The sequence below is a fragment of the Mytilus californianus genome, unplaced genomic scaffold, assembly GCF_021869535.1.
Source record: "Mytilus californianus isolate M0D057914Y unplaced genomic scaffold, xbMytCali1.0.p SCAF_5, whole genome shotgun sequence".
Taxonomy (NCBI): domain Eukaryota; kingdom Metazoa; phylum Mollusca; class Bivalvia; order Mytilida; family Mytilidae; genus Mytilus; species Mytilus californianus.
The window spans coordinates 103,247,978-103,269,115 of NW_026262701.1; the positions used below are offsets into that span (position 1 = coordinate 103,247,978).

General features: G+C 32.1%; 1 protein-coding gene across 1 annotated transcript in view; it reads left to right on the top strand.

Annotated features, from left to right (window-relative positions):
* LOC127702843 (inositol 1,4,5-trisphosphate receptor type 2-like) overlaps positions 1 to 19,991 on the top strand; it is a 112,979-nt gene extending 92,988 nt beyond the window's left edge. The window contains exons 55-71 of the mRNA XM_052207147.1: positions 40 to 189; positions 311 to 412; positions 1,188 to 1,271; positions 2,138 to 2,326; positions 4,623 to 4,725; positions 6,084 to 6,202; positions 6,887 to 7,056; positions 7,271 to 7,411; positions 8,149 to 8,310; positions 9,470 to 9,578; positions 10,389 to 10,512; positions 11,954 to 12,129; positions 15,232 to 15,387; positions 16,054 to 16,131; positions 16,386 to 16,505; positions 17,658 to 17,795; positions 18,251 to 19,991. Coding sequence (XP_052063107.1) covers positions 40 to 189; positions 311 to 412; positions 1,188 to 1,271; positions 2,138 to 2,326; positions 4,623 to 4,725; positions 6,084 to 6,202; positions 6,887 to 7,056; positions 7,271 to 7,411; positions 8,149 to 8,310; positions 9,470 to 9,578; positions 10,389 to 10,512; positions 11,954 to 12,129; positions 15,232 to 15,387; positions 16,054 to 16,131; positions 16,386 to 16,505; positions 17,658 to 17,795; positions 18,251 to 18,565 — 2,436 coding nt within the window. The 3' untranslated portion in view covers positions 18,566 to 19,991. The remainder of the gene's footprint in view (positions 1 to 39; positions 190 to 310; positions 413 to 1,187; positions 1,272 to 2,137; positions 2,327 to 4,622; positions 4,726 to 6,083; positions 6,203 to 6,886; positions 7,057 to 7,270; positions 7,412 to 8,148; positions 8,311 to 9,469; positions 9,579 to 10,388; positions 10,513 to 11,953; positions 12,130 to 15,231; positions 15,388 to 16,053; positions 16,132 to 16,385; positions 16,506 to 17,657; positions 17,796 to 18,250) is intronic.
* Positions 19,992 to 21,138: the final 1,147 nt, after the last annotated feature.

Sequence of the window (21,138 nt, forward strand, 5' to 3'; positions counted from 1 at the left end):
ATGATATACTTTAGTTTGTATGTGATATTTTGTTTTCAGAATTATCTTAGAGAGCAACCAGACAACGTGAAATCATTCAACATTGTAGCTGAGACAACACAGTTCTTAAATGTAGTTTATTCCGCCATTACAAAAAGAACCATTGGTCTGGCTGTCGGAGTTTTCTCGAGCTTAAATGAATTTTGTGCGGTATGTATTCTTATTTTTCTTTCTTTAGAAACATTCAACTTCTAGCATGTCTTTTACTCTCACTGTTGCATTTATATATCGATTTAGGAGACTCACTGTAAAGTTACTCATTATGTTACAGGGTAACCAAGAAAATAGGGTTGTCTTGTACGGAAACAAAATCGTTGACTACATAAATTTCATCCTTCGATCTGGCGATGTTGGCGATTGTCCACCTGAGAAGGTAAATCTGAAATTTACGCATAAATGAGATTATATAAAAAAGGAAATTTAAAGTGATAAAGAAAGCAAAATGTGGATCCATTTATGTTCTTGGGTACCAATTTTCGTGGATTGGCGGAAACTGGTATTTTCGTGGATATTTGATTTTGTGGTTTTGCCAAAGTCTGCATACCAGCTTGTAGAACATTTGAATTCGTTGTTCACCTGTATCCACGAAAATTGGTATCCAACGAATAATATTGAATCTACAGTAGTTATTTAAAATTCGTTTATATTGATAAAGAACAAAGTGTCAATTGGAGTAAGTGTCGACTTTGTTAGACACAAGGCATCTGTCTTATCAAATATATATTTAAAATGTTATTTATCGACCTACCATATACCATTTGTAGTAAAATGGTATTCTTTTATACTGAAGGAACTAAAAACAATTACTGCTGAATTAAATATTGAAAGGTCTCTTCAAATCCATTATGAGCTTAAATACAAGATCGTTTCACTGTCCAACCTTTAATTTCATCATTTAAATCCTTGAGCCTGAAAGGGAATGAGAAGTCAATCCATACATGGGTTTGTATCTTTTTAGTTAAAAAGAAGCCAATCTTTAGATGTTGAAGTTTGTAATATTTTTTTTTGGGGGGAGCGGGGGGGGGGGGGGGGGGGGGGAGTAAATAGTTATTTGGCAATTGCATAGTAATTATATTTTTCCTAGACAGCTATAAATATTAACCACCTTATTTAGTTCGCACATTAGTTTTTAATTATAATTCAATTAGGTACTCGAGTTGCGACAGATAATAGGAGGAGTTGTGTTGTCAATGATTGAAGAAAATGGTCCAGAAAAGACTGCAGTCGCAACAGTATGTTTCTAACTTATATTTAAATGTATTTATTATAGTTATATAATGATTTATTTGTATAAATTTTCATTTCTATGAACATATTTGTACTATTCTACGTTATGACAACAGACCTTTTTGCCAATACTGAGACACATAGAATTACATAGAGATTACATAGAAAAGATAAAATGGTTGAAAACTCCTCATTGTTATTGCCTTAGACTGTTAGAGAAAGCTATCTAATCAAAATGTTTTAAAAGGTCTATCGTTAAATTTTCTTTTTTATTATACTTCATGTCAAAATGCCAGATTTTGAATGGTTAATACGAGGGAGACAATTTACTCTATCCCATGTCAAATACTCTATTACCCTCCACGGAGACGCTTGCTCAAGTGTGCGCTTTAATAGATACGGATGATTGTTATGTACAAGACGACATAGTTAATGAATTTGAATTTGAATTAAAAACAGAACATTCAGTATAATAAATTAAAAAACACATATCTGAGAGGGTGATAGAGCAGATTGTTACCCCTCGAAAAGACATTGTCAACCTTGGCTTCGCCTCAATTGACAATGTTTTCGCGGGGTAACAATCTGCTCTATCACCATCTCAGCTATGTGTTATTTATATATTGTCACATTGAATGACCGTATTTGGTATTATCTTTAAATATATTCATGTAAACGATATTTTATGTTTGACATATATCATTGAAGTACTAAAATAACAAATTGCTTTGAAATTCATTGAAATTGGCGATACAACACTTGCATTAAGAAATTGTATACTCTTAAATCTGCAGTAATATATTGATAAATTGGTGATTGATTGATCATCAATTAAATTGTTCAAGTAAAATAAAAACTGGTTCTATTGTAGGAAGTCAAAGATACCATTGATAAACAAGCTTTGCTACAGTGTATGACAAACTGTTATAAGATGTGTCAGTCAGACCAAATACATTTAGAAGATATTGTAAAGACAGAAAACGTGGAAGTGGATACAGTACTAGTAGGTTCAGTGAAAAATCTTGCATCTGTTGGTGGAGGCCTATTGAACCGGATAATGGTAAAAGATTTTAACTGTATAAAACTTATGTTCATAGTTTAGAGTACATATAGCAACCCATTAAAGATAAAAGGAATTTAAAGCTTATAAGTTAGTGCCTTAGACGCTAGTCTCGTCTTTATAAGACTTTAAAGTGGCACTCGAAACAGAAGAGTTGAAACACCAAATCAAATTTAAAATATACTCAAAATCCACATATTCTACAAAAACGTAATCATTTCAAAAAAAAAAATATATGTTGAAGTAAATCTTATGAAAAATCAACAAAGATTTTTCAACTTGCTGTAAAAGTGGTCATTGTTCTAAGGAAGCCTCTCTGACGAAAAACAATTACTAATGGTACTATCCCCAAGATACACATTTGTATCCGGATTTCGTTACCATAAATTACGTAAAACTTTTACTAAATTCTTTCATAGATACAAAGATTTGATTAGTAAATTTGGCTGTACCTGTAGAAAACTGATTAAAAACGGTATTTCACATCCTAAATGTTACGTTAATATTGTACTTAAAGCACTATGTGATCCGTGTAAACTCGTCGAACCTTTAAACAAACTTATTAGTAAAGGTTATCTTACCAATGTTGTAATTAGTTCTTTGAATATAGTTTACATTGGCACTAATATCGATTTTGTCATCAGCAAATTAAAACATAACTAAATTTGTATTCTTTTCAAACGGGATGTATAAAGACACATCCACGTTCATTTTGATCTATAAAGAGGTTAACTCCTAACTAGCCTACTGCCTGTCGATACATTTATTTTTGGCATTGCACAAGTCATGTCTTCTTTGACTGTCCATGACGTTAAAATACTAAATCCCTGGGATGTGTTTTAGTTGATTTTAGTCTCTGATGCATGATTTTTTTTATTATTGATGGTTTTTGGCTTTTAACTAGCTGTCAGTAACTGCGAGTACTCTCAAATCGTACTTTCTTGTTTATGATCTGTTGATACTGATTGTAATGTTTTTTTGTTATTTAATGTTATTCAGGGTTATATCTGGTCTATACACTAGCTTTGATAAGTGTTTGGTATTACTATAAATTTTCACTTCTTCGTACTATAAACATCAAAATTATTCATTTTGTAAAAATATTTCCTTTCTCTATCTGAACTGTACACGTATACCTAACAACAAAATTATTTTTATTTACCTGTGTTTAAAGTAATTGCAAATGGCTGATATTTTTGTTCAGGTATATTGTTTTTCTTAAATTGTTTAACATTTCACAGCGGTATAACATGTTACTTTAATTATTCTTCCCTTAGTTTATTTATTTTGTATTTGCATTGTATCATAGGTCAAATTTATTTGTTCAGTGTATGTTCACCGGTGTTAATATGTCTTTTGATTGAGTTAAGCCATTTCAATTGATATTTGATAGTGTGTTTTTCTATGTTATGATGTTACACTATTGTTTCAAATAAGGGTGAAGGTATGGTACCATTAAAACGTTTAAACCCGCTGCAATTGTTTGCACCTGTCCTAAGTCAGGAATCTGATGTTCATTAGTTGTCGTTTGTTGATGTGGTTCTTAAGTGTTTCTCGTTTCTCGTTTTTTATATAGATTAGAACGTTGGTTTTCCCGTTTGAATGATTTTACACTCGTAATTTTTGGGGCCCTTTATAGCTTGCTGTTCGGTGTGAGCCAAGGCTCCGTGTTGAAGACCGTACTTTGACCTATAATGGTTTACTTTTATAAATTTTGACTTGGATGGAGGATTGTCTCATTGGCACTCATACCACATCTTCTTGTATATATATATATACTAAATATTATCGTTATTTTGTGTATTTTTCTACTACTTGCTTGAGATAGAAAATTATCGTCAGAAACCAAGGGCGCACGTGACGTTGCCAATGTAAACATCAAAGATGTCATGAGCAAAATAGCCATAAACAGATTATCAATGGTCTTTCAAACTATAGGATGTCTCCCAGCAACATCTCATTTCAGGGCTGTCGCCCTTCGATGAGATCGTAGCTAAGAAACACCCTCTCGTTTGAAAAACCATTGATAATCTATAAGACTAAGTCGTTAAATGCTTTCAGTGGTTATATTCAAGACTTCATTCAAAATATTGCAATGATAACTTGTTGACTACTCTTAAAGTATTCTGTCAGAACACCTTGCACTCGATAGAATTAAAATGTTGTTCGTGTAATCATAATGGTCGAACAAAGTTTAAATATGAACCTTTTTGTTATGATAAGGGAAGTAAAAGTCTGTTATTTAATGGACACGAGTAGTTATTTTCATATAATTCAAATGTATTTTTTCATGTAGGGAAACAAAAATGTTCAAGAGCGGGACAGTGTTACAGAAACCGGATATCTGTTTTACCTTATATGGGCAAGGATGTTGGATATAGATCCAAATTTGCACAAAAGTAAGTATTTCGCTCCAAAGAGAGGGGGACAAATTAATGAGACAGCCTACACCAAAACAACATATTCGAAATGCGAAGGACATTCTTAGATGTATCTGCAAAATTGTTTTGGAAGTAATAAGTTATATATATCTACACATGAAATATTAGTGCATCATTTGATAAAAAGTTCCGATGGAAATTGAAATTAGTTTGACGCTTTTATTACACAATAGATTTAACCTGAAAGGGCGTATCTTAAGTTGATATGGACAGCTACGAATTATTATAGAACGGTAAACCTTGGGCGGTTAATAATGCTTTTTAATGTGTAAAACCGACTTAATATCCCAACATATTTTTTAAATCTAATTAATGAAAGTAAGTAGTGAATTTTGTTTACTTCAGTATGACTAAAATATCCTTAGATTACGAGGGCATATAGTAAAGGTAAAAATTCCAGGAGAAATTAATCTTTTGAAATTAGATTTTTTTTTAATTTTCGTTTTATAAAATAAGTAATGTCTTTCAATTTTGACATGGAATTTTCATATGTGCCATATTTTTATGCAAATTTTCGAACTCTATTTAAAATACCTCCGGTAAGAAATAAGGAGGTATACTGGTTTATCCCTGTCCATTCCATGGAACTTTCGCATTTTTCTGTGGAAGTACGAATCAGAGCTTTCTGAAATTTAGTAGAAATCATCCTGTAAGCAAGCTATGCCGTGTAATGCATTTTTACGTTTATAGTTCAATTTGCTGTCTGTTTACCGAATTCTTAACAACAAATGAGCTGCGTTGGATAGAAATCAACCTTATACAAATGAATATCAATACATCTGTCAACATATTTCGGGTTGAAAAAATCTCTACGGAAAGTCTAAAACTGTTTGAAAATTGAGTTGTTATAAGAACCCTACAAAACAGACCAAAATTTATCTTTTTATTCGTATTTTAACGTTTCAACATGTACATGCATACATTCATAAGTGCACTTGCATATATTGTCGATTTCTATCGGACGCAGCTCAAATTATACCTTCCCAAAATTTGGTGTCAAGCTTCATGTGAGCATGCCATACCGTGTCATGCATTTTTACATCTATCGCTTATTAACTTCCTTTACAAAATATTTATAGCAGGGGTATCATAAGTGAGCAATAGTTCACAGTTCAATTTGTCATTATCATGGTAGATACCACTCGATTATGGGAATAACATATGTGAAAAGGAAAAGTTATATAAATCGATGTACATTTCACGAACTGTCATGATTTGTAGTATGAATACATAGGGTAAACTTTGAAAATAGTTCTTACGTCTTTGAATCATCAAATGTATATATTCATAGTTAAACTGTCATATATTTATTTCAGAAGTAACAATTAGTGCTACACACCAGAAAGCAATTGATTTTTATAAGAAGAGCTGTCTATCCATTGAAATCGTCAAGGAAGATGTCTTACAAAAAGTCAACTTTAGAGTGGAAAATAAAGTAAGTTTCTGGAAATATAAAAAGAAATACGTATATTTAGCTTGACTTCTATTTTTCTTTTGTCCCTGCTGTTGCCTGCTCTTTCCCGATTAAGGAGTTAGGATTTTTCTTCTTTGGTATCTTCCTATTTTCTACATTCTTATCTTATTTTTTGTCTTCCTTATAGTATATATTGAATTGATTATTTTACACCTACTTCGAATAAAATAAGTTCATATCTGTTTCGTCGACAACTTAAAAGATGGTGGATTCATAGAAACATGTTCAAATTTGATTATATTTTCTTAATCGATTGATGAGATTTGTAGTTGTCAAAAGCTGAAAACAAATTCTCTAGTTTGATTTTTGATTTTCATTTCATTTCATTTCCATTATTGTGAAGTAAATTTATAAAAAAATGGACAGCCCTTCTTAAAAAATAGAATTGACCGATGAATGAATAGTCGATTACATTTTGTATTTCCTAAAATTTTACCTATAGAATCCAGCTTCCGTAAGATTTGAAAATATGTTTACATATGCTATTCAGAAGAACTCAAAAATACAATCATCGGATTGAAACAATACAAAAATAGGCTTTATCCGCGGAATATGTTGATTAATCCAATGTTTTTCTTTTGTGCTTTGTGAACTGTTCCTGTTATTGTGGGGTTATAACGTTTCCTGGTTTTGTTGGTGTTTTAGAGTCTACTGCGAGATGAAGTAAAAGAAAATCTAAAGTGGAATGTTGACAGGACTTCTCCTAGTAACAAAATTCGGGATTTGATGGGATGGACATCAGACATATTAAAAGACATAAGCTATCAACGAAAAATATTGCAGAAACCAATATCAAAGATGTTTACAAAATTGTGGTAAGGTTTTATATGTTGTACATACATTGTGTCGTAAAGTAAACTAAAACATACTAGTGGTTGTGTGTGAAATATGTCTCGAAATTGTGGTTCCAATGTTCATGTAGACAAACTTACTTTTGCATGTGTATTTGTTTCTAATTTTCAAGATACGAGTGGAAAATTGAACGAACTTCTAACAAGAGACTATTATTTGGTTCTGCAATTCATTTAGGTTGATATGGAACTTTGGTGCATTTTTCCTGAGTGTTGCAATCAACTTGCTGATGCTGTATTCATGGAATGCAAAAGCTTCATTGGAAGATTACCAAAAGATAAATGGCAATCAGACAATAGACTGGAATGGAATAGCAGAGTATGTATGCCTTTACATTATATCTAGGTTCATATATTGATGGAAGCTGGCAAAAAGTCTTAACACCAAAGGGAGGTTTGGTACGCCTACAAACTAGGTTAAGTAAACCTTATTCTTTGAAAAATTTATTTACCAAGACAGGACTGTGTCATTCGGTCTTTAACTCTAAAATGTGAAGAAGATAAACTGAAATCGAAATAACAGCATAGAAAAACTGGGTTCCGATGCCGTAAAACCTCTAATAAGTAACGTTTGAATGTAATTCCACAAAAGTAGTCATTGATTATATGAAGTACCCGTATTTTATACAATTTGATGAATCACTGACAAACGAATACTATCACACAAAATAATGCAGTTTTCATTTATATACTAGTATGTATTTACCAAATGATGCCATTACATTGCAATTGATATCCTGCATCCATTATGTTTTACCATGACACAAGGTTGAATTGCTCGCTTGAATTATTAAAAGCTACTATTTTGGAGTAGCTATTATTTAACTTAGAAGCACCCAATTGAGGTAACGTCATCATGTTTGTATCTTAACTTTAAATGGTTTTATTTTAAAATGAAAATAAAAACAACAAAACAACAACAAAACAGTACACTTGAACAGTCTGACATGGAATTAACCAAAAGAAAAAGCATCGAGAGAATACATGTTTTATTTGATGAAATGATCTATAGTTTTGCCTAATGAAAACTTAATTTGTATATACTTTTACTTGTAGTCCAGATCCAATAATTAAAGGGTTGAATAGGCAGCTGTACGATGTGATAATGTATGCGTTTATGGGAACTCATAATTTCTTTTCTTTGATGGTGCTAATTAGTTATGTGTTGCTCAATCATCCAAGATTTCCTACGCTGGCAGAAATCTCTGCGCCATTTAAGTATGTTAAAGTATCAAGCTCATTGTTAGAGCATATCAAGCAAATACTACAATATAAATATGTATAGCCCATAGGATTACAAGACTTTAATCGAATTAATAATGTGACAATAAATTTTAAAACACACCATTCGTACTTAACAACACAAAATTTCACCGATGTACATGAATTATTCACAATATAATACAATGATTATGAGTGTTAAATTTGTTTTGCTATGCCCTCAATGATTCCGCGGGCAAGGAAAACCAGCCAAAAAGTGGTTACTCGGTCAAACTAATTATTTAAAATGTAGTTAAATGGTGTGTTAAATGTAGTAGAAAATGTCGGGAAAAAATTACACTTTCCAGATTAGGTGCGTCCGAAGCGCTTTACGTTATTTAAGTGGTGAAAAGGACACATATTGGATAGTAAGTACATTTATCAGAGACTTGAATCATTGGTTTGATAAAAGGACAAAGATTACAGATTTGAGGCTGGACATATATTTTACTCTTATATATATATATATATATATATATGTATAAATGTATTGTATGTACGTGTATAAATTACCATTATATTTAGTATGAATAGTATTGATGAGTGCTGTTATTACAGTAATTACCCATTATACTACACCCAGGAAATTAAAATTATATATTTTGTCTCTGTACCTTTATCGGATATTATTTTGTCCGCTCTTCTATTACTGAACCTTATCGTTTTTTTTCATATTCTCAATTGATAGCTTTTATACAAATACGAATACAATATTTGATTTTAGTTTAAAATAGTATTCCTACACCTTTTAATGCTATATATTAAATTTGTGTAAATATTCTTAAAATGTCACCCTAAATCTGCTTACCCTTCCGGAGCACCTGAGATCACCCCAGTTTTTGGTGGGGTTCGTGTTGCTCAGTCTTTGGTTTTCTATGTTGTATTTTGTGTACTGTTGTGCATATGTCTATTTCTTTTTTAGCCATTGCGTTGTCAGTTTATTTTAGACTTGTGAGTTTGAATGTTCGTTTGGTATCCTTCGCCTCTTTAAAATATCCAATAAACAAATAGTGACATCTTCAATATTTAGGATATTGATATACAAACTTCTTGCACATGTTTTTTTAGCAATCATGTGATAAGAAATTAATAAAATTGATTTATCTCTCAAATATAGGTGCTTCTCTCGCAAAGAGGAAAACACTGAAGATGGAGCACATGACAATGATTCAGGTGCATCTCGTTTGGATGCAAAAGTGCTGAGTTTTACAACATTTTATTTTCTTGTAAGCAATACATTTTTATAAAATAGTTTTATAAATTTTTGAATTGAATTGTAATCTTGTAATCAGTATGTGAATGAATAATCTCTGGTACATACCAGTAGACTGAACAAGACTTGTAATTGTAATGATGTCCAGCTTTTCTGATATCAATGATTAACGTTCAGGGACAGTGCATGTATATGCAGAACAAGAGAAAACTTTCATTCAAATAAAGTTGATTCTACTTAGCGAATCATTTTGGGATAGAGGGTAGGAAGGAAAATATAAACTGATGCCAGAAGAAGGAAATCGGCAGGGCAGATTTTTATGCCCCCGCCATAGGCGACGGGGGCATTAAGTGTTACTCTTGACAGTCCGTCTTTCCATCTTTTCGTCTTTCCGTGCGTCCATCCCATTTTCGTTGCAAAGCTTGAGCGAGGCATTCGTGTCCTCAGACACATTCTTCTTTTATTCTTTTCAGTTTGAGACAGCTATTTATATTTCTGTAAAATGCTTACAAGTATATATATGCACAAGGGATAAACATTATTTTCAGCAAAGATTTATTCATCTTATAGTGTTTTTAGAACAGAACTAACTCACAAATAAGTCTACCGATATTCTACATTTTACAGCTGTTCATTTATGCGATTAGACTTCTTTTTTCTGTTGGTTGCATTTTTATTTCATGCATTAATACATATATGCATTAAGGTTACTTGCGGTTTAATTCATTCTTTTTTGTAAATACCCTCCAAGACGATATTTAATCAAATACTCTATGAACTACTTATGCTAGAACAAATGGAAAGTTTTTGTGTTGTTTTTCAGTTGTTCCTGACTTTATCAGTATTAGGAACAGTGTTTCATGGATATTTTTTTGCATTCCATTTATTGAACATTGTGGTCAACAATCAACTTCTGAGTGGAGTCATCAAATCTGTTACCCAGAATGGTATGAGGGTGTTTAAGACTGTAAAATTGTTTCAGTTATGCTATTTGATAAATATTATTCGAGGTTAAATTGTTTATTGCTTTATTTGATACATTTATTAGATTTGATTATACTACCCATTTTTCCTTGGTATGCATATATTGCAATAGTAAAGTGTCTTCATCTTAACCGACAGAATCCAGACAAATAGTAAATAAATGTGCAGGCCTCTTTTTATCTATTGAAATCGAAAATCAAAAGTATGTCAAATATAATAAAAACCATCTTTCACTTGTTTATTTGACATTTGTCTATCAATCATAACTGTTCATATTTTTTTATTCTGTCTTACATTTTTGCATTAGTGCTTCAAACTTCTTGCATTTACTGCAAACTGCAAAAACTGACTGCATAAGCTCTACATTTAGATCTCGTTATTGAACATTTAGATATGATCCAAGGCTTTACATGAAAAGAAATTTTGCCAAAAGATGCTGATGTGTGTAACATATTTTGAATTGGCAAGACTTTAGCTTAAATCAATTTTGTTCAAAAACTATGAGTAATATGTCAATTTAAGGTGAAATATGTCAGTTTTAAAACTGAAATCACAAGTGTCTTTTCTAATATTATGTGTAGGTTAAATCAAACTATCTGAATACCAATACAATGAAGTGTTGAATCATTTTATTATTTTGGCAATTTCAGGGATAAGCAATACTTCTTATGATACCTGATCCTTTCACTATAACAACCACAGTTAAGCCATTAATTTTTAAGTTTGTAAATATTAGAAAACAAACTATCAAGATGTAAGCAAAAACAGTCTATGGAGATTAAGACTTTCGATAGGTCCCTTTACTTTGAATGCGGTTTGAGAGTACTCAACCCTTTGTTATTCCCCGGTAAAGTCAAACCAAAACTTGAAAAGTAGTATCTACGCTAGACACGTGGAATTTATGAGTTAGATAAACGCCTAATCGGAACGGAGTCATAATAATGAGTCATATTTGGGCAACATGTTTTCCTGTTGACTATGACGGAGTGAACTAGCACGTTAAATATCAGCTTGTCGGTATAGTACAAAGCTGGTTTCTTATTCGTATTCAAATCATATAAACATGCTCCTCTCCTTTGTTGTATATAACATTTGTCCTTGGACATAAAACACCAAAGATTCATGCATGCAACCATACTTTTTCAATATCCATCAGTAGAAACTTATAAATAAAATCTGAAGAGGAGTCGATACTGCTTTACCTTGTATTGTCATAATTGGGTTTTTACCGTAATTTTCAAGACTTTTATTTAGAAAACGGAAGGCAAATACCTAAACGATTTGTAGTTTCATTATCCCGTTAACAGTTATATTCCTTTAATTGAATTGACTCTGTTAATTCGATGATACTTGAATTGAAATAACAAAAAAAACTTTAAAAATTATTTTATTTTTGTTTTGCAGGATGGTCCTTGCTGTGGGTAGCTATCCTGGGATTAATTGTGATATACATATATGCACTGATTGGATTTTCTCTATTGAGATCGTTTTTTGATCCCTCAAATTATTTATATTGTCATACTCTATGGCAATGTACTATTACAGTTGTGAGATATGGTCTCATAGGTGACATGTTTGATGTAAGTATTATAATATATAGCATCCGTTGTCCTATTACTAGAATAAATTAGAAGCAACAATAGTTTACCGATGTTCAAATATCCTTACTCTATAAATGCCATGCACATCAAATAAATGACAAAACTAAGTGGCTTGTATTAACTGCAAGCCAGACCAGGTGCGATGACAAGGCAAGCGTACATCACTTTACAGCTGAAACCAAACATGATTTTGAGATCATTTTGGGCAAACGCTTTAGAATAGGAGAATCAAATACGGGACTGTGTGTAAATGGATCTTCTAAGGTACATATTTCTTCCATTGTGGCATTTTTATTTTTATAAGCTGATGTGATGAGTTCTAAATTGGGATTTTTGTCGAGCTTCTCGAATGCAAACATGGACTATTGATATGTAACCAGTTTTGTATTTGTTTTGAAAGAAAAAAAATGCATGTCTAATTCAAACTAACTATATTGAAAAATAGATTATCCAAAACCAGTGGTTAATATGCGGAAAAGTCAGAAGATATTAAAAAAGTCGAACAAAAACAATTGGTCGAAGATAGATAGGTAAAACCATGTCCAAAAGACAAAAAATAAAAAGACAAAGAACAGTTAAAAAAAAACAGAAAAGAAAAAACGGGACAACACGAGCCAAAATTAAAACCGGGGATGAACACTAGCGCTCCGGTATGGTATACAGCTCCAGCTCTACTAGGCACGGCCGTTCTTTAAACGGACGCCATCACGAGTTGGTTGACCATAATGGAATATATGTTTCACAGATGACGACGGTTATGTTCCAATTGTCGTAACCACTATCGGTCCTCTTTTCCTCGAATGTCATATACCGAATTTGTACTAACATGAGCAACACGGCGGTGGCCCATGAGGAGCAAGATATGTTTGTCTTTCTGGAGCAATTGAAATTATCCTCGGTTTTTGGTTGGGTTCGTATTGCTAAGTCTTTAGTTTTCTAGGTTGTGTTTGGTGAATTGTTGTTTGTCTATTGGCCGTTTTTCAGTTTTTTTTACCATGGCATTGTCGATTCGTTTTCGATTCATGTCTTGAGCATTTCCTGATTTTGATATTGACACAGAGAAAAGACTTCTAACTATACGCTTTAACAAACATGATGACTTCAACTTTCCAATTGCCAACTTCCAATTATTCAGCAGTAGCATTCCCTCTGCCCCATCGTATGACGTTTACATATCTCGATTGAAAGGTTATACTCGTGCAAGTTGCCACTATACTGAGTTCATTAGAAAGGTTGTGCTTCTTACACACTAAAATGCTCCAGCAGAAATATGAAAAAGAACAAAAATCGACACGCATACGTTTTTGGTCATTATCACGAATACGTTTACCAATACGACATGTCCGTGTCTTCGCACATATGTTTTCGTAGTCTTATTGGGTACTAGGGCCGTCTTAAACTTGCAGCGGAGAGAGAGTTTTTTTGCTCCGTGTTGAGGTCTCACTGTGACTTTGAGATGTAGAACAGCAATAAAAGCGCTGTTCCTTTGCTTTTTGTATGTTTTTTTGTTGTGCATTTACTGATTTTGTGTCATGGATGGATACCCCATATCCTTTGTTTTTTTATTAGAAAATAATACCAAAGGAGGGGCGAAAGATACCAGAGGGACATTCAAACTCATAAATCGAAAATAAATTGACAACGCCATGGCTAAAAAAGAAAAAGATAAACAGACAAACAATACTACACAAAACACAACATAGAAAACAAAAGACTAAGCAACACTTTATAAAATGCATGCATCCGACCCGCTTTTCTGGATCCACCTTCATCAGGAACATTCAAAGCCGAATATTTGAAAGCCAAAGATGTGTAAGAACCGGGACAGTTGAAGAGCTGTATGACCAGAAAGGACTCAAAAGGTTAAATCCGTCTAAGGTCAACTGTGCCTGGTGAAGTTGAAAACGTAGCTTCTTCATAATTTAAAAAATTATAAACGGACAATTTTAGAAAAGTTTGTTTTAATTCATTTCATTACCAAAGTACTGACTACTGAGCTGGTGATACTCTCGGTGACGGAAAGTAAACCAGTTAGATCTTTAGATGCCAAAATAGTCGTCTAATCTGTAATTTTACCGATTGTGACATTTTAACGGAATGTGGATTCGCAAGGCGGGTGAATCATGAGAGCAGGAGACGCTTACCCTAAAGACGCAACCAGTCTCGCTCCTTTTGGAGTTCATGCGATTCCCTCAGTTTTGTTTGTATGTTGCCTTCTTTTTCCTTCTTCTTCGATTAATGAAATTTGAACATAGGTAAGCTACTGTTGCCTTAATGTAAAGAAACAGAACTGACATTGACAAATACAAATATTACAAACAAGGAAACTGAATTAAAAACAGAACGAACCCTTTACAAAATCAGAAGTGAATTATGTGGTACCTGTTTCTCCACTAATGGTACAGTCGTGATGATGTTATTCAAAATTCACTTTAGTGAGGAAATGTCATCATAATAAGGTTAAATTTGAAGATATGATTTCAGCTTTATTATTAAGAGTCTTGATAATATATCTTTTTTGTCAGCACCTCTCGGACTAAAAATTGATTGCAAACGCAAGGCTTGGAATGAGCATATCAATTTGAAAATATGTGGTACAAACAAAACAATAACTTTTGTAACACGAACTCCTTTTAGTTAATAAATTTCTAAGAATGGCAATGAACATCACTTTCCATTTTTCTAATTAACGGAATTGTATATAAAGCATTATCCTATTTCATCTCACAAAAGTTAGCATAAAAAACACAGGAGATACCAAAGGTACAATACAAAATCTTAAGTGAAAAAACCGACAGTATAACGTTACTGATGGAGTAGCATAGTCCTTACTTATACTGCATCGTTTCTTAGTTTTCTGTTCACAGTCCTTCGCGGTAAAGGATGTTCATTCAATATCGAAATACATGCAAACATGTCTTTAAACATATTGCTATGTTTGTCTTTATGTGTATATTGTAAGAATTACCTAATTCCGAGAATGCAATAGAGTACAAAAAAGCGGTACAATTTTATATTTATTATGCAATAAAATCTTAAAATGCATACTATTTTGTGAATTTTGTCTTAATTTTTTTTCAGTCTGTATCGCAGTCAGATGATCGTCATGGAGATTTTGCTCACTTTTGGCCACTCGTTTTGTATCACGTGTCTTTCTTTATATTTATCACAACAATTGGTCTAAATATTATATTTGGTATAATTGTGGATACCTTTTCAGAACTACGGGATTTAAAGGTAATCATAACAAATACGTGTTGGTGTGGAAAGTACTACATAACACTTAAGAAAGAATCATTTAATTGTTTTATATAACTCATACAATAATCCATACACAAACTGTACCAAAAGTTCCAAAAAGTTGTGTTTAAATAAATATAAGATAAAGCAATTCAACGTAAAATGTTTTCGGATTTTTTTGTTTTTAATTCATTTCAATTTCTATCATAAGTGAGGCAATTTGTTTAAACATGATATTATGTTTTACTTACTGAAATCACAAAAATCACATTGATACATTGTTTCCTAGTCAACCAAGTAAGAATTGATGGAGATTCATGATAATTGAGTAGCTCATTAGGAACAGAGAGCTAATAAATGTTTTAGGTCTGTTCATTATTAAAGTGTCCGGGAGAATTAAGAATAATTTCCTATATAATTTATATTCAAAATTTCGAATATGAATCCCAGTAATAGGTGGGGTTACACAGATGATTTTATACAAAATTGACATTCATTACAAAATATATTTGAAATTAGTAATCGTTTTTTTACACTTTTATATTATAAACAAAACACTTAAGTTTAACCTTTTGACCAGCTAGTTCCTAATATTAAAAGAAACCGTATAAAAGTTTGAGATAAAGGCAACTCGAAATAGATTAGTACTTTATTTCTTTTCAGTGGCGTGCTGAGTCAGATATGAGGGAATGTTGTTTTATATGTAGTAGGAACAGCTATGATTTTGAACATACTGGAAAGGTAAACACAATTAAAATCATTCCAAAATTTATTCACATCAGAAAAGGTGTTATTTGAATGTTTTCAATTGCTCCCTGTATACTGAAAATACGATCTGATTTTTCAAGTTGGAATTCCCTTTATTTCATTTACCTTTTAAGAAAAAAAAATCCCAGTACTTCTATTGCAATCTGTATAATCACCATTTAGATAACTATTCAATGCGTAAATTATTATTAAATTGGTTAAATTAAAAGGTTTATTTTTAATTTTAGGGATTTCAGTACCATGTAGGGCACGAACATAGCATGTGGGCATACATTTTGTTCTTTATACATCTAGACAATATCAAACCATCGGATTATACTGCGCTGGAACTTTTTGTGGCCGCACTGGTAATTATATAACAATTTAACATCATATTAAAACTATTAACCTGCCAGTATATTTAATAGGTTAGCCTGATACACCACTATTTAGTTGTACAATTACAGTTATGCCGTTTAAGTATTTACTGTAAACGTGGAAATTAAGCAGCGTTCCAAGAAAAATTCTCCGTGAATGTCGCCAATTGGTGTCTGACGTAATGTTTTGACTTTGTTATCAAATACAGGTAACTTTATAATACTGAGTTCTAATCAGAACATCAGTTGTGACTCACCGTTTACTATTTATCGTATTAGAACCTTTAAAAGTAAATGTAGTAATGTACGTTTCACTAGATCAATGAAACAACTAAAGGAAGACATTTTCAGTAGGACACGAGGAAAGGAGGGAAAACACACAGTCTTTCTTTTTATGCTCTCACAAAAACATTCTGGAGACTATTGTTATCGCTTAGTCCGTCCGTCCGTCCACTTATCCGAATCAAATGATTTCTCGGTGGTTTCATTAGTATCCCTACCTTGATTGGAATGAAATTTATACAGAAGGAAAATATACGGGAAAAAAAGAAAGAAATATTGATTTTGAAGACATTAGGTGAAAGGTGAAGGTTACTGTTACAAAAGTATATTTTTTTTCTTTTGAGAAATGGTTTCCGGATGGTAACTTAATTTCACTCTTTTGATCAGAATGAAACTTGTACAAATAGAAGATAAAGCCTCAAGATTTTGGGATCAACATGTCTTATGAAAAGGTCACCTACTGAAGTTGTATCAAACATTGATTTGTAACGAAGTTATTCAGGTGGAAAGTTGGCAACTATAGTACTTGTTTATTTGTCGCTCCGAGGATACAAATAGCTTAAAACCTTGAAATAATAATGTGTTCCCTCTTTAAATGTGCAGTTCGGGAGCATCAGTTTGCCGTGCAAGCTTTTTTTTTAGCCTTTGTCAGATATTTTGAAATGCAGGATTTGATTAATGTTGACGTTTAACGTGAACTAAAACAGATTATAATAAATGAAACAGCATTACACACACAATATTGATAATATGATATCGGGATGTCTTAAAAACGATATGTGCTTATGATACGTTTTATCAGTACTTTAAACACTACTCATTAACGGATGTTGTTTGTATATTGTTTATTTTTCATCTCAGTGGAAAAAGGAAAACTTCGATTTCTTTCCAATGAACAGAGCTTTATGTTTAGCAAGTGCCGATGACGACGCAAATGATGCTAAACTTGAAGAAGTGCTATCCAAAGTCGCTATGATTCATAGAAAGCAAATGGAAGAGGTATTTTATATTAAAAAAACCCACCATTCTCCTAGTTCACAGATTTTTCTCACTTTTGATTTGCCTGCAGTTCATATGATAGTTTAAAAAAGCTACTTTACATAGTTTTAAATTTCTTGTTATATTTCGACCTATAATTTACACAATATGCTAATGATTTTTTTTAAAGTAGATAATACTTTATTATTCTCAAGTTAGTTGTAACAATTTCGCAGATAAATTTTTTTTTTTTTAAAAAGATGATAGAATACCAAGCCATCATATTATCCTTTTCCAAGTTGTCTGTTTATTTGTTTGCATATCTTGATTATACACTGGAATTTGTTATATAGTTTGTCTCGGTGATCTAGACCTTCATTCTACATCTTCACATACATGCATTCTTCATATTTCAGTGGCGTTTACTAGTAAAATGTCAGGATCTTAATCAAATGGGGTTTTATTGTATTTATTAGGAAATTGAAAAGAAACGTCGTAAAGAAAAGCTTCGACAGAAACGTTGGCATGAGAGACACAGGGCATATGTTTTTGATGTATCACAAGCTGCAGGCCAAGAAACTCCTCCTTTGTCTAAACGGAAACCATCAGGAAAAACTGAGCATGAAACATTTACATTAAAATCTGAAGATGGGTCAAGTATCTTAAGAACAGAAGATGATGACAGACATTCGGGTTTTTCGGACGTTGACTCGATAGGAAGCTACGACGAGACACCAAGACGACCGACGCGGGCAAGGTCAGCGACACCTGAAGAATCTACTAAACTGTAACAGCCATATAACACGAATCAAATTTTAAAAAGTCTTCGAATGAGAGAGTCGTAAAGACAAATGTAGAGCTATCTCCTAAAATATTGAAGATCATATTTCAAAAGGATATACTTGTTATGTTTATATTTTAAGAATAACACGTGAAATAATAGAATAACATTTAATTTTAAAGATAAAATGCAATTGAATGTAAATACAAAAAGTCACAATTATTTTATTCAGCGTATTATTTTTGAAACGGGTACTTTTCCCATTGTTCACTGCAACACAAGATTTACAAATCCGGAATAAAGAAAACTTTCGCTCTTGTATAATAGTTTATGCTCCAATGCTCCTCATTCACGTAACTCTCTTGTCGCAAATGTATACTCTTTCATATAAAGATTCCTTAACAACATCCGCTGTCCTACTTTAGAACAACTTAGATCGAAGAACGATTAGACAAGCACCTACTGATAATTTATTTACAAATAGGAAAGGTGATATTAATGGTGCATTTGAAGACCATAATATAATGTTGCCTCCAAAAGATTTTATCTGGTACGGTCTGTTGTCCTGTTATGTTTAAAGGAAACGGTTTGCGCATGTTTTGATATGCTTTTACTCTTATTATACCTTTATCTATTGAACTTGTTTTTAATTCATAACAATTTGTTTATTATCCATATATAGTTTATAATTCTATAGTGGAGTACACCTCCTAAGCTTATCACTTGTGACTATTCCATTGTCATGTAGTTGATATTATTACAATATAAAATACTATTTACAAAATATTTACAAAATAAAGTAAATACAGGAACTAAGTTTAGTGTACTGTATGTTACTGTTATTATTGGAAACTGCCTACATGTATGTGCTTTTGTTATTAAAGAGAAAGTTGATATTAGCAGAATATTTCCGCTGTTCGTTGTTGTTCAGTGGTCGTCCTGTTTTCTCGTATACTTTTATATTTTATAAATGTAAAGACATATTGATTTTAAAGCATTTATATGTGTGATATTACATAAACGTATGTCGTTTTAAAAGAATTAATATGTATGTAATATGTATTGGAATAAGTCAATGCATATATCAATGCATATATACATAGCTGTATATATCTAACTGTTTTAGAGAATAATGATACATTTTATATATAAACATCATGTTCTTAAAATTTTGATATTTGTTTCCAACAGTACTAGTGAAAATCGAAACAGCACCACAATTCTTAATATATTACTGAATTTTTATTACTTTGATTAAAATATTCACTTATAATACATGATTGTATAAAACAATGTTTTTGCTTTTTTATAAAACGGTCATTGAAGCGTTTTATTTTCACGTGCCATGATGGAGGCCTTTTGGTACATGTAAATTTCTTTTTTGAAAAAAAGTTTATAAAAATGAATCATATGTTCTTCAATTGACCTCAAGGGTACTTGAATAAATAACTGTTTCTTATAGCGTTGTCATGTGTATGAACCTTTTAATGCTCCAGTCAGTATGTTGACTATATTATTGCCTATGTCCGTCCGTCATTACGCCACTTCGTTCTTCTGAAATCAAACAATTGTCCGGAATTTTTCTTCATTATGCCTGCAGATGTTCATCTGATTTGTTGTACATATGTATATAATGATGACTTCATGTAACAGAAAAGGTTTGCGTTTATGTTCCAGTTTACTGACTTTTGACAGAATTACGAACCTTACTCTTTAAAAAATCGTGAGAGTTGTACTTTCTTGTAATACTTGCAGATCTTTGCCGATTTTTAGAACATTAGGGTAAAATGATGACTTAAATGGAGTTTAGTTTTGACGATACGGCTGTATTCGGGGACATTGGTGTTGTATCGACACACCTAGTCTGAGATTAGTAACTCAGATCTAGTGTATGATTTATATTAAATAAGTGTTATCCTTAGTAAATTCCAAATGTTGTACACATAAATCAGACAGTTGGTTTTCGTGTTTTAATTAACGGTTTTAGATTGTGTCATATTGGGGCCTTTAATATCTTACAACTATACAGTATGGGTTTGCTCGTGGATGAAGGCCGTCTAGTGTTATATAATAGTTTCTCGTTTCTACATCATTTGGTTTCTGGGGCAGTGTTGCCTCATTGGCAATCATATCACATCTTTTTGTTTTTTTTCCGTAAATTCAAAAAGGTTTCAATTATTGTTTATATTACAAGACAGCTGCAAGCGTCATTTTAGATGACACTTACCTTGATGATATATTGCCTGACAGCTGCAAGCGTCATTTTAGATGACACTTACCTTGATGATATATTGCCTGACAGCTGCAAGCGTCATTTTAGATGACACTCACCTTGATAACGATGCCACTAAGTTGTGTATACAAAATTGAGTTCTGTTTATTGCGGTGATAATCAGCTGTATGGTTTTGTGAAATGTAGTAACCAGCGTTGTCGTCAAAAGGTTTCTATAATAGTTACTACATACAAACAAATCGGTTTAAATGTTCAGAATAATTTGATAATTCCTCGACATTTTCTTCTTCGTCGTCTTATTTGGCCAAGATCGTAATCTTTTTTCAATCAATGGCAATTGTGTTATAATA